At 43.7% G+C, this 12,725-nt stretch overlaps 1 protein-coding gene across 8 annotated transcripts in view; it reads left to right on the forward strand.

Moving 5' to 3' along the window:
* The first annotated feature begins 9,132 nt into the window (after positions 1-9,132).
* LOC104999534 (glyoxylate reductase/hydroxypyruvate reductase-like) overlaps positions 9,133-12,725 on the forward strand; it is a 14,660-nt gene continuing 11,067 nt past the window's right edge. The window contains exons 1-3 of one of the 8 annotated variants that reach the window (XM_010855081.1): positions 9,133-9,212; positions 9,412-9,458; positions 9,966-10,071. Coding sequence is in view for 2 of the 8 variants with exons in the window: in XM_010855073.1 (XP_010853375.1) it covers positions 12,133-12,255 (123 nt within the window). In the remaining 6 variants the exon portion in view is untranslated. Of the gene's footprint in view, positions 9,459-9,965; positions 10,072-11,693; positions 12,256-12,725 lie in introns of those variants that run through there. The other 7 variants (XM_010855077.1, XM_010855076.1, XM_010855079.1 and 4 more) reach the window with 7 other exon arrangements.

Consider the following 12,725-nt stretch of genomic DNA (forward strand, 5'->3'; position numbering starts at 1 on the left):
TTTGGGATAATCTTGGCACCAACTGGTTCATCCTGGGCCATAGAATGATTAACTTGAATCTTGAAGAAGGGCCGATCACCATACAAATAGTTTTGTTTACATAGATTAGGGGAACAATATCTGAGTATAACATACTAGTTTGTCAAGTAGGTTCTGAGCCAAGAGGCTGAACCGACTTGAAGACAGAGTTTGGGGTAAATGCATAGTACATTAGCATAGCTTAAGACAAACATTTCCATAAGGAAAAGGCATTGGTTAACTTCAGGTGAAACCAGGTGTCATTATGGCAACACAGTATTTTAAGAGAAACCTCTTTTTAAATTTGAATAGAGAAGGAAAAATAATCGCTAGTTTGCTTCCTCCTGCTGCTTAAGAGAGAGAAAAATGTCTGACACTTGCAGGCTATTTTCTCCGTTTGGAGACCCCTGGCCTTCCTGCCTGTTACCCTCTCATTCCCCCCTTTTCTTTTAGGAGAATTATGTTGCCTAGGGAAAAGGGGCGTTGTTCTCGTTCATAACTGCTTCTGAGCTGACAAGGAGCGTTGTCCCTAAATTGGTGAGGCAACATATTCTCCTAATTCTCATATTGAGGATATCTGATCCAGGGGCCCCAAATAGTAGTTGGAGGAAGGTGCAGCAGTAGCAGGAGTTTGAGCAACCATTTGTAACTTAAAAGCTTTTATGCGGCTAGAAACAAATCTAGTTACACAGTTACAGATGTAAGGCAACATAGTCATTAAAACAAGTTGAAATCAAAATTAAAAGTCACATTATGTCCATAAAGTGCAACGTGTTGCACCAGTCCATTTTAGGGTTGGTAGGTGTCATCAGATGAAAAGGCATCACATGTGATTGTTGTCGAAGGTATTCACAGAATTATTCACAGACTTGGAGAAAGTCTTTTCCTTGAAGTGGAGATGTCCACCATGGGAAGCCTTCCACTAATGAAGAGGGGAGTGTTCCACAGACCCAGCAGTTAGACCTATTGTGGAATGCAGCATAGGAGTGAACCCAGGACAGGAAGGCATTGTCTTGAGGATCAAACAGCACACTCAGGATTTTTGGAGTCAGCAGAAGTAGGCTCACATAGATTTTCAGGCCTATCTGAAAAGTACAAAGTCAGAGCATAGAAAGTAAAGACATAAAATGAAGTCACTTAGTTTTGGTCAGGGTGCCACCTCTTAACTCGAGTGTGATGTACCCACGAATCAATTCCTGGCACTTTGACAACTGTGGGAAAAGAAAGAATAACCTGGTAAGGGCCTTCCCTGAGGGGCTCGAGGGATGGGCCCTCAGATCCCAATGTTTTTATGAGGACCTCGGTTCCTGGCTCAAATAGAGGCTTGCTTGACTCAGAGGCTGGGTCAGGAGTCGTCTCCCGGAGTTCTGTTAATGCCTGTTGAAAAGCTGAGAGCTGAGTTACATAACTAGTTAATTCCAAGGCTTTGGGGTCTATAAGAATGTCTGTGTGTAAAGGCCTTCCATAAATGCATTTAAAGGGAGACGGTCCCTCCTTTTTTGGGGCAGTTCAAGCCCTCATTAAAGCTATGGGTAGGACTTTAATCCAATTGTCCTGCGTCTCTTGAGTTAATTTTCGCAAATGTCTTTTGATAATGTCATTACCTTTTTCAACCTTTCCTGAGGATTGGGGTCTCCAGGAACAGTGTAAGTGATATTCTATTCCTAGAGTTTTAGATACCCCCTGAGTTACAGCAGCTTTAAAGGTGGAGCCATTGTCACTCTGAAGGCTCTGTGGCAGCCCAAACCTGGGGATAACTTCATGGATTAAAATCTTTATAACCTCCTTATCCTGTTCACTATGACAGGGAAAAGCCTCAATCCATCCACTAAAAGTATCTACCCAAACTTGTAAGCAAGAATATCCATTGGCTTTTGGCATATGAGTAAAATCAATTTCCCAGTCCTCTCCAGGATACTTCCCACTTCGTTGTAATCCAGATTTTGCTAGCTTTTCAGTCTTTGGGTTATTTTTCTGACAAACCTCACACCTTTTGATAATATTTTTTTAAGTTTTTATTACATTTTTACCTTCAAACAAACGAGAAGCCATTTGGTAAGTACTCTCTGCACCCAAATGAAAACTCTGATGTAAATCCTTAAGAATTTTCTACTGAGCATTTTCAGGAATTATTAATCGTCCATCCTCTGACTGTAACCATCCTTTATCAGTAATCTTTGTTCCTCTTTTTTCGTATCTTTCTAATTCTTCCTCAGTATGTTGTGGTTTTTTCTGTTCTACAGGACCTGTCCAGATCAAAGGTGTCTGCAGTGAAGGGGTTTCGTAAAGTGTCGCTTTTCTGGCTTGACCGTCAGCCAACTGATTACCTTTGGCTACTTTACTCCCATCCCTGTTGTGCCCTTTTCAATGCATAACAGCTACTTCTTTAGGACAATATATAGCAGTTAAAAGTCTCTTGATCTCTCTGAAATGCTTAATAGGTTTTCCTGTTGCTGTTTTAAACTGTCTTTCTTTCCATATTGCAGCATGAACATGTAAAGTCAAATAAGCATACTTAGAATCTGTGTAGATTTTACCCGCTGCCCTTTGCTTAACTCTAGAGCTCGGGTGAGAGCCACAAGCTCTGCTAACTGAGCACTGGTTCCCTGGGGGAGAGATTTTTCTTCCAAAACCTGTTCAGCAGTCACCATGGCGTAACCTGCTTTACGCTTTCCATCCCGAACAAAAGAACTGCCATCTGTAAATATTTCCATGTCAGGATTCTCTAATGGGGTATCCATTAGATCCTCCCGAGCTGCATAGTTAGGAATTGGGAACAATTGTAATCAGGTGTTTCATTTTCCTTTTCAGGAAGGAAGGTGGCAGGATTTAAATTTCCACAAACTCTGAGCTTAGTTACAGGTCTTTCTAACAACAATGACTGATATTTAGGAAGCCTACTGTCTGTCATCCAAATATTAACCTTAGAATTTAAGATTCCACTCACATCATGAGAAGTCAGTACAGTAAGTTTTCGTCCATTAATTATTTTTAAAGCTTCAGGTGTTAATAAAGCTGCTGCCACAATTACTCTTAGGCAGTGGGGTCACCCACGTGAAATTACATCTAATTCTCTGCTTAGATAAGCAATAGGTTGCTGGTGAGGCCCTTGGGTTTGTGTCAAAACTCCCAAGGCCATACCTTTTCTTTCAGTGACAAACAAATTAAATTCTGACCCTGTGGGCAAGCTCAGAGCTGGAGCTTGCAGGAAAGCAGTCTGAAGAACCTTAAAAGCCTTTTGAGTTTCTGGAGACCAGACCAATTTGTCAGTTTGGGCCTGTTGAGTTTCAGCTATAAGTTTATATAAAGACCAGGCAAGTTCTCCATAACCCGGAATCCAAATGCAACAGTAACCTGTGATTCCCCAAAATCCTCTCAATTGTCTTAAAGTCATAGGTAGGGGGTGATTTAGTATAGGTTTAATTCTCTCAGGGCCTATGGCCCTAGTCCCTTCTGATAAGGTTAGGCCGGGGTATCAAACCGATTGTTGACACAGCTGAGCCTTTTCTCTTGATGCCTTGTAACCACAGCCTGCCAGAAAGTTTAAGAAATCTTCTGAGGCTCCCAAACAAGCTTCCTCTGTCTCAGCACAGAGCAAAATATCATCTACATATTTTAACACCACTGCTTTAGAGCTATTAAAGTTTTGTAGATCCCGTGACAAACTTTGTCCAAATAAGTGAGGACAGTCACGAAATCCCTGGGGCAAAACTGTCCAGATTAACTGAGAAGCTGGATGCGTAGGGTCTTCAAAGGCAAATAGAAATTGACTTTCTTTCACCAAAGGCACTGAATAGAAGGCATCTTTCAAATCAATTACTGAAAAATATTTGGCTCCTTCAGGAATTTCAGACAATAGAGTATAAGGATTAGGCACCACAGGGTGTAAAGGAACTACAGCCTCGTTTATTATACGTAAATCTTGAACTAGTCTCCATTTACCATTTGATTTCTTTATACCCTAAATAGGAGTGTTGCAAGGACTGTTACAGGGAATTAGTAGTCCCTGCTCCTTTAAATTTTTGATGATGGATTTTAACCCTTCCTTAACCTCAGGTTTCAGTGGATACTGCTTCTTTTGTGGAAATAAGTGAGGGTCTTTGAGTTTGACAACTACAGGAATAGCATTTTGTGCTTGACCCACAGATTTTCCATCAGCCCATATTCTAGGATTTATATTTTGTTCAGCTAAAGGGAGAGAAACGGAGGGCTCCATATTCATGAAAACAGAGACATAGACCTTGCTCAGTATATCCCTCCCCAGAAGGGTGAGGGAGATTCTGGCACGATCAGAAACTCGTGTGAAAATAGCACAGAATCCCAGTTGCAAGATAAAGAATAACTGAAATAATACCTTTTGGCTCATCCAGACAGTCCCATTACGGAAGCGGATCGTGAAGAAAGTGGGCCAGGGGCTTCAGTAAGCACACAGTAAGTTGCCCCAATATCTAAAAGGAAATCGACGGATTGGACCCCCACAATTAGTAATACCTGGGGTTCCTCAGGTGTAATTAGGACAGGAGCTTGTGTGGGGACCTCAGGGCACCTTCAGTCCTGATGGTCTTGAGAGTCCGACTCCGGAGACCTATGCCTCTGGGGGCAGTCTGTCTTCCAGTGTGGTCCTTTGCAGACCGGACATGGAGCCGGGGGCGCTTAGATGCCTGAGGGCAATCCCGCTTGAGGTGCCTCTCCTTTCCACAGTAATAGCAAGCCCATCCCTTTTCACCTAGGTCCCTCTGGGCATCTTTCTCAGGCTGTTTAAGAAAGTTTTTCTTAGCCATTGCAAAGGCTTCCACCTTTTCCTTTGTCTTTTTTTGCCTTTCTTTCTTTTCCTCATATTCCCTACCATGATAGACTGTCTGAGCCAGTTGTAACAGAGTATCTAAAGACTGATTTGGTCCATACGCCCATTTTAATAGCTTACGGCGGATATCTGGAGCCGACTGAGTGAGAAATCTTTTAAGATCACTTTTTCTTGTTCTTTACAGAACCAGTCTAATTGTAAAACAGTATTAAACTTAAGAGACCCTCCAACTGGCCACCATTCGTCGTCCTCCAATGGATACCATGGCCATGCAGTATCACATTGGAAGACCAGGTGTGTCTTCTTTAAGCCTTGGGGATCAAATCTATCCCAGTTTTTCAGGATACAGTTCAAAGGAGTGGGGCCGGAATTGTTAGCTCCCATCTGTAAGAGAGAAAAAAAGCGATCAGCACCATTTTTCTACCAGAGGCGTCCCTCCCTGCTCTAGATGGGGGTGTAGACAGACTTTACACCAAAAGCTTTTCCTTCCTGGTTGGACTTAGTCTGTCCCTTACTGACGCAGGCGCCGTCCTCGTCCCTCCTGGTTCTACCACCGAGATGGGGTGAGGATGTACCAGGGGTAGACCTGATAGCATCTCTACCTGACGTCCAGCTCTTCACCCTTAACCTTGCTTGCCTCTGATGTTACCCGGGGTGAATCAGAGTAACCTTCCGGAATGCCTCCCAAGCTAAGACTGCTGGGGGAAATAGTCATCACCTGAGTGCCTATGCACAACCCTGAGTATATTCCTGACCACAATAAGACCGATATGAACATAAAGCTGAGATGTTCTTTCCAAGCATCACCACACCAGTATAAGAGCCTCCTCTGGTCCACTAAGAGCCAGTGTTATCAAAGGAAAAAAACCCATTGTAGTCCCAATCTGAGTAACCTTTAACCTCTGAGATGTTTTTGGAGCTAGAGATCCATCTAGTTTCTGAACTTCCAATTCTTAGTGAGGCTAGGCACTTTCTTGATTACCAATCCAAGTTTGGGACCTAAGCCACAGTACACAGTAACGGTATAGATCACAAGTCCCTTGAAAGTCTATGATCCGATAGATTAGGTTAGTACTTCTAATTCCCAAGGAGTTATGAAATGGTCAAAGAGACCAAAAAGATTGACCGAGAAAGGAGAGTTCGGTCCACACGCTTTGCCCATTTCTGGTCGGTTCCCGAAGGAGACATTGGGTGCCTCTTGGGATTGGCAGGTTGGTATAAACCCCCGACAGGTTTCTGCCATAAGCCGTATGAGATCACCATGGAACCGCAGAGCAGGGCTCCTCACTTGCTTCACGCAGGGCATGTCATTCATTCTCACAAGCACATGGTAGCGTTAGTAAAGCACAGCAGGTGTTTGCTAAGAGAACAAAGAACTAAAGCTCCAAGCATCCTTACCTTGTCCTGAAGGATCCCGGATGAGCCCCCAAGATGAAAGGTTGTTGTTGAATCACGCAAAGATGCTGGGATTCTTGGCCCCTGGAGGAGAAGAATTCAATCCGGGGCCAGAGACGAGGCTTGATCACTCAGAACTTTTGTGTAATAAAGTTTTATTAAAGTATAAAGGAGATAGACAAAGCTTCTGACATAGGCATCAGAAGGGGGCAGAAAGAGTACCCCCCTGCTAGTCTTCAGCTGGATGTTATATAGTCACTAGCAGTCTGTTAATGAAAGAAAGGAATGTCTTAAAACTCAGAATGGCACCAGGCCCCTCACCCATAACATGCATTTTGGGATAATCTTGGCACCAACTGGTTCATCCTGGGCCATAGAATGATTAACTTGAATCTTGAAGAAGGGCCGATCACCATACAAATAGTTTTGTTTACATAGATTAGGGGAACAATATCTGAGTATAACATACTAGTTTGTCAAGTAGGTTCTGAGCCAAGAGGCTGAACCGACTTGAAGACAGAGTTTGGGGTAAATGCATAGTACATTAGCATAGCTTAAGACAAACATTTCCATAAGGAAAAGGCATTGGTTAACTTCAGGTGAAACCAGGTGTCATTATGGCAACACAGTATTTTAAGAGAAACCTCTTTTTAAATTTGAATAGAGAAGGAAAAAATAATCGCTAGTTTGCTTCCTCCTGCTGCTTAAGAGAGAGAAAAATGTCTGACACTTGCAGGCTATTTTCTCCGTTTGGAGACCCCTGGCCTTCCTGCCTGTTACCCTCTCAGGGGCCTCATGGAATGAGTTGATAAGTCACTAGTCCAGCCAAGAAAAATCGATTATTTGACCAAAGCTCTCCATTTCTCCTTTCATTTCCTCTAAAAGTATCTAATCATTAAGAAGATAGAAATAAATAGGCTAAATCATCTCTGAGTTAATCAGACATCTTGAATTATATTTTATCTTTAGAAACTGAATTCTTCATTTTAAAAATGACTAAACATAAGCATTAAAAAACGCAGTCTGGAATTCTCAAGAAAGGGCAAGACAGATGTTTAGTGGGAAAAGATGTTCCTATGTCTCCTAATTGGGAAAGGATACACATGGCCAAACAGAGCCCTCATTCCTGTGGAGCAACTGTCTTGAGTTGAAAAGAAGGCAGTTTGACAGAACTAATTGTTACTAATAAAAAATTATTGAAGAGCCTTATTACTCTTCTAGAAGGATTTGCATTTTTAAAAGAAGAAATGTTTTAAATCAAGTGTAAGACAATGTTAAAGTGAGACTTTCTCTCAAATTTCAGCAGAGGCCCCAAGTTGAAGATAAATGTACACTAGACTAATAGCAAGAATAAATAACAGCTAAGGTAGGAAACTTCTTAGAACTGCCTAAAACTGAAAGAGGAGAGTAGAGTTTTAGTAGAGTAGAATAGAGTGGAGACTGAAAGAGGACGTAGTGTTTTACTATTCTATCTCTAGGTCATAAAAAGGCTCTTGAGAAAGCATTGCCTTGCAAAATGGGTTTATTCAGGAATAGCAAAATCTGCGATTTAAAACAGGCAATCAATGGCAAAAGACAAGTCCAGAGAACAAAAGAGAAGACTCTCTTTTATAGAGGAGAAGGGAGAGATGAAGGTGAAAGAGGAATGAAGAAGCTGGCTTAATACTCAGAACATTCAAGAAACTAAGATCATGGCATTCAGTCCCGTCACTTCATGGCAAATAGATGGGGAAACAATGGAAACTATGACAGACATTATTTCCTTGAGCTCCAAAATCACTGCGGACAGCAACTGCAGCCATGAAATTAAAAGACACTTGCTCCTTGGAAGAAAAGCTATGACAAACCTAGGCAGCGTTATTTAAAAGCAGAGACATTACTTTGTTGACAAAGGTCCCTATAGTCAAAGATACGGTTTTTCCAGTAGTCGTGTACTGATGTGAGAGTTAAGACCATAAAGAAGGTTGAGTGCTGAAGAATTGATGCTTTTGAACTGTGGTGTTGGAGAAGACTCTTGAGAGTCCCTTGGACTGCAAGGAGATCAAATTCTAAAGGAAATCAATTCTAAAGGAAATCAACCCTGAATATTCATTGGAAGGACTGATGCTGAAGCTCCTATACTTTGACCACCTGATGAGAAGAGCAGGTTCATTGGAAAAGACTCTTTTGCTGGGAAAGATTGAAGGCTGGAGGAGCAGGGGAGGACAGAGGTCAAGATGGTTGGATGGCATCACCGACTCAATGGACATGAGTGTGAGCAAACCCTGGGAGATGGTGAAGGACGGTGCAGCCTGACATGCTGCAGTCCGTGAGGCGGCAGAGTCAGACACGACTGAGCGACTGAACAACAAAGGGGGAGCTGGGCATGGCTTGTAATAAAGAGTCCATTGGAGGGAACCTGGATTTGGAAGTAGAGGCTTCCTATTAGCTGGGTTGCTTCCAGACTGGGAGGACGGTTTCCTTCCTTGTAGGCAGTGAGGTTGTGCCCTTCTTCCTGCTGGGTCTCCAATCAAGGGAGAGTGGTGCCCAGCACTATCCCTTCTGGCTTCCCAAGTCTATCTTAAGTGAGGTTTCTGCGTGTTGATTTTCACACTTCTCACGCTGAGACTGGCCTGCAACCTCCCGCACCGGACAGGCCCCACACTCTATCATCTAGACTCTGCTCCTGCAGGAGGCTCCACCAAAGCCGTCCATCTAGGCGCCATTTGCCGTTCAGGCGGCTTCTCCCAGAGTTCTCGGCCTCTGGACCTAATGCTGGAAGTGCGGGCTCGGCCTAGTTGGATGGGGCAGGGCTCGCAGAGGAGGCGTGGGTTGTGGGGCTTGGGGTGGGGTGGGCGGGGCGCCGGGACGGGGGCGGGGCGGGGCAAGGCTGGGGCTGGCTCCGGAGGGGAGGGGCGGGGCTTTGCGCTCTTTGACCTGAGTCTTCACTGACCAGGTTTTGCCTGGGAGGTTGGGTTGGCTGGAGCGTCCCTTAAATCTGGAGTCTTTTTAAAAGGTAAATGTACCCTTAGAATGTTGCGATGTTGGGCGAGACTGGATCGAGCTCTGCCGCATAGACATGACTGACCTTGGACTTCACATGGGGCAGGTGGGCAGCATTAGTCTCCTAAGACCCTTCTGGGCCCCCAGGGCACAATCCTGAAGAATTTAATAAGGAAACTCCAGTGTTGTTATTTTTACCTCCCTTGTTCCAGAGAAGACTTAAGGTGGCTTCAGAGATTCTCAAGGTCATTTTGGACAGGTATGTACTTTTTTCCTAAACTCTAGGCAGTTGGCAGATTAAGCTTTAAATGAATAAGATTCAGGTACACACATCAGATTTTACAGTTTATTCCCTACATTAGTCAAATTTTAATTTTTTAATCTTGCCTTTCTTTTCTCTGATATTTAGCAAGCCCTGACAAACCATTTCTTAGGAGGGAAGCAACTGTTTTTTGCTGAGACACATTGTGACAGTGTTGGTTTTAAGTTGCATTCCATTTGTTGATAACCTGGTGACTGGAGAAACCTCACACCAAGGGTGTAAACAGTGCAGTTTTCATTAAGTGAAATGAAATGGCAAACACACACTCAAGGATATGCCTTTTGGTATATCCTAATCTTCAGGTCCCTTTATCTAATCATGCATGAATAGATGATTTGCAGCAAATCTAGAATATCAGCATAAGGATGATTTTAAAAAGCAGAGGGGCTAAACATGGCATCCCCTACTCTTCGTTACAGAGATCTTTGTTTTTTTTCCCCCCAGTCTGTTTTTCTGAGCCTCTTTGGAGCAGAATCAGGGCTCTGTAGAGGACAGAGAACAAACAATTGTGATTGCATCCCCATGGAAAAGGCAGAGAGCTGCTCCATAGGTGAGATTGTGGTAGCCACGCGTTCCGGGAAACAAACTCAGAAGGACAATGCAGATAGTGGTGTGCAGTTTATTACACTGGCAGGCCCAAGGCAGAGTCTCCTCTTAACCAACGACCCTGACCAGTTTTTGTGAAAACCTTATATACCCTAAGTGTATTTGATCAAACCCACCTCCCCAAATTCCTTGAAACTAGTCTGGACAAGGTAAAAGAGAGAGATGATCAAAGTTAACCCATGATTCTTGTGTCATAAGTCTAGGTAGTTAAACAGTGGACATTTATCAATAGGCCTGTGGTCATATCCCGATAAACATAATGGAATTTACGACTTTGTTCTGTTACAGAGATAATTAGCATATTCTTTTATGCAACAGAGAGTCCAAGTACAAGTCCTGAGGCTCTTTTATCTGAGGGGATCTGGTTTTCCATTGGTATTCCATTTCTATAGACACCGGGCACAAAGTTCAGAGTCCATTGGGAGGGTGACCATGTGTGTAGCCTAATGTTTGCAGTGTGGCGTAAGATGGAGTCCAGCTCTGTCTGTTTCCTCCTTCAAGATGAGGATAGACTTTGAAAGGAACTAGAGAGAGGATCCGGAGAAGGCAATGGCACCCCACTCCAGTACTCTTGCCTGGAAAATCCCATGGGCGGTGGAGCCTGGTAGGCTGCAGTCCATGGGGTCGCTAAGAGTCGGACACGACTGAAGTGACTTAGCAGCAGCAGAGAGATGATCAGAGGACAGAGTGGCAGGGAGAGAAGACAAGTCAGTGGGTGCCAGTTTGAAGCAAGTCTTGGCATGTTGGAGATGTGAGGATGATGGGAGGGTATTGGACTCGTCTTTCAAATACTGCAAGGAAGCTTCGTGAGGAAATAGAGTTTTAAGAACATTTTTAAAAATTTTACTGTGCTATATGAATTCAGTCTCTCTTTTTGGTGTAAGTTTGTTTCTAGACACTTAGCTAGATGTCTAAATTGTTCTTCAGATTTGAACATTAGTAACCCCCTTCACTGAAGGCTTGCCCTCGGTCCTGCAGGCTCTGAATGCTCTCTTTCATTATCTGGGCCAGATAATGTTTGCAGAATACCAGGTGCAAGGCTGTGTGTTCCCCTCACTCTGCGTTGGAGGAGAGCAAGTTTTAGAGAGAATCACGGTTAGGCGAGTGGCCTGAACCAGCACCTGTGGTCCGCTTTTTGTCCTCCTTCCTGCCCGCACCCCATCTTTGTTTCTTTCTCTCTGTTCCCAAAACTAAAAATATTTTTTTGGTTGCAGTTGGTTTTTATTTTCATTTTTGGTTTTAAGTTTTAAAGCTCTCTCTTACTCCCCTCCCCCTTCCTGGCCCCACCCTTGCCCCTTCTGTGACCTGAAGTCCTCTCACCTGGGTCACCTGGTGCTCCCTGCCCCGCCCTGCTTTGGGCTCAGAGTTCAGCTGGGCAGCCACGGTGACTGGCCAGGGATCTACATGCCTTTCTCTGCACCTCCCTCATGAATGCCATGCACGTGTCCATCTTACTTTTCCTTGAAAGAAGAGGTTGGAAGCTCATTCTACTTTATTTTTCTTTCTGGATCTCAATTTTAAAGAGGCTTTAAAAGAAGAAAATCCTGAGTTTAAAGCCTTGGGTCTGTGGAAGGCAATTTCAGCAAAGTTAATACAAAGTCTTTTATTTTTTAATTGAGCAATCATTTTGCAAGGAGAAAACTAATTTTAAATCCGTGTTAGCAGTTCAAATTAAACAGTGCAAGGAGCATGCACATAGCAGTTAGAAAATATACATGTCTGAACTATCATTCTCTTAAAACAAAGCTGTAAAATTTTTTATTTTTCCAAATTTCACCCATGGGTTTATCTTTTGACTTGGATAAAATGTGGGTGCCTAACAATACACCTTCTTTGTGGTGAGTTCCTTTATTGTCAGAATGTCCTAACCAACCATCGTGTCAATACTGGGCATCCAAGGATGCCTGCTAGAGGCAAGTCCACTTACCTCTCTGTGTGCAGAAATTAGCGGAGGAGAATGAGATGTGATCTCAGGGCGCAGCTGTAAAACACACCTGCTTATATCATGTCAGTTTCACCAAGAACCCAGGAAGCCTGGGAGCCCTTCGATCAGCTGCAGAGCGGTGCTGGAGCCAATGTTCTCTCTTTCAATCCTGTCCGCCCCTCTGAGCACCAGGGTCAGCAGCAGGTAGGATCCATGCTCCCTTCTAGGAAAGCAGTTAATGGGGATCCCACTTCCTCTCTCATGCTCCTTGGCTAGATGCCTGACTGTGAGTGGAGATGGTTAGAGGCTGGTGCTGGTGAAAGGAGTTATGGAGCAAGGGACAGAGCCCAGGGACGGGGTGAGCTCCTGAATCTGCCCAACGCTTCCACCCCCCACTACTGCCATCTCCCCCGACTTCGACTCTCATCTCCTCTTCACCTTTGGAGAGGCTATAAGTCACGTGGATGGTCTTGGATTTTCACTATGTACACCCACTGACAGTAATGGCATGATGGATATGTGTCATTGCTCCATAACCAACTTGAAGCAGGCAGGAATTGAGCCTGCTCTCTGTAAAACTAAAGTCTTATCCTGAATGAAGCTCTTTTAATCTTTTACTCAAAGTCCAAGAAGTAACACAAGTTTTTTTTTTTTTTTTTTTTTTTATTTTTTCG

The sequence above is a fragment of the Bison bison genome, unplaced genomic scaffold (assembly GCF_000754665.1).
Source record: "Bison bison bison isolate TAMUID 2011002044 unplaced genomic scaffold, Bison_UMD1.0 scf7180017864353, whole genome shotgun sequence".
Lineage (NCBI taxonomy): Eukaryota > Metazoa > Chordata > Mammalia > Artiodactyla > Bovidae > Bison > Bison bison.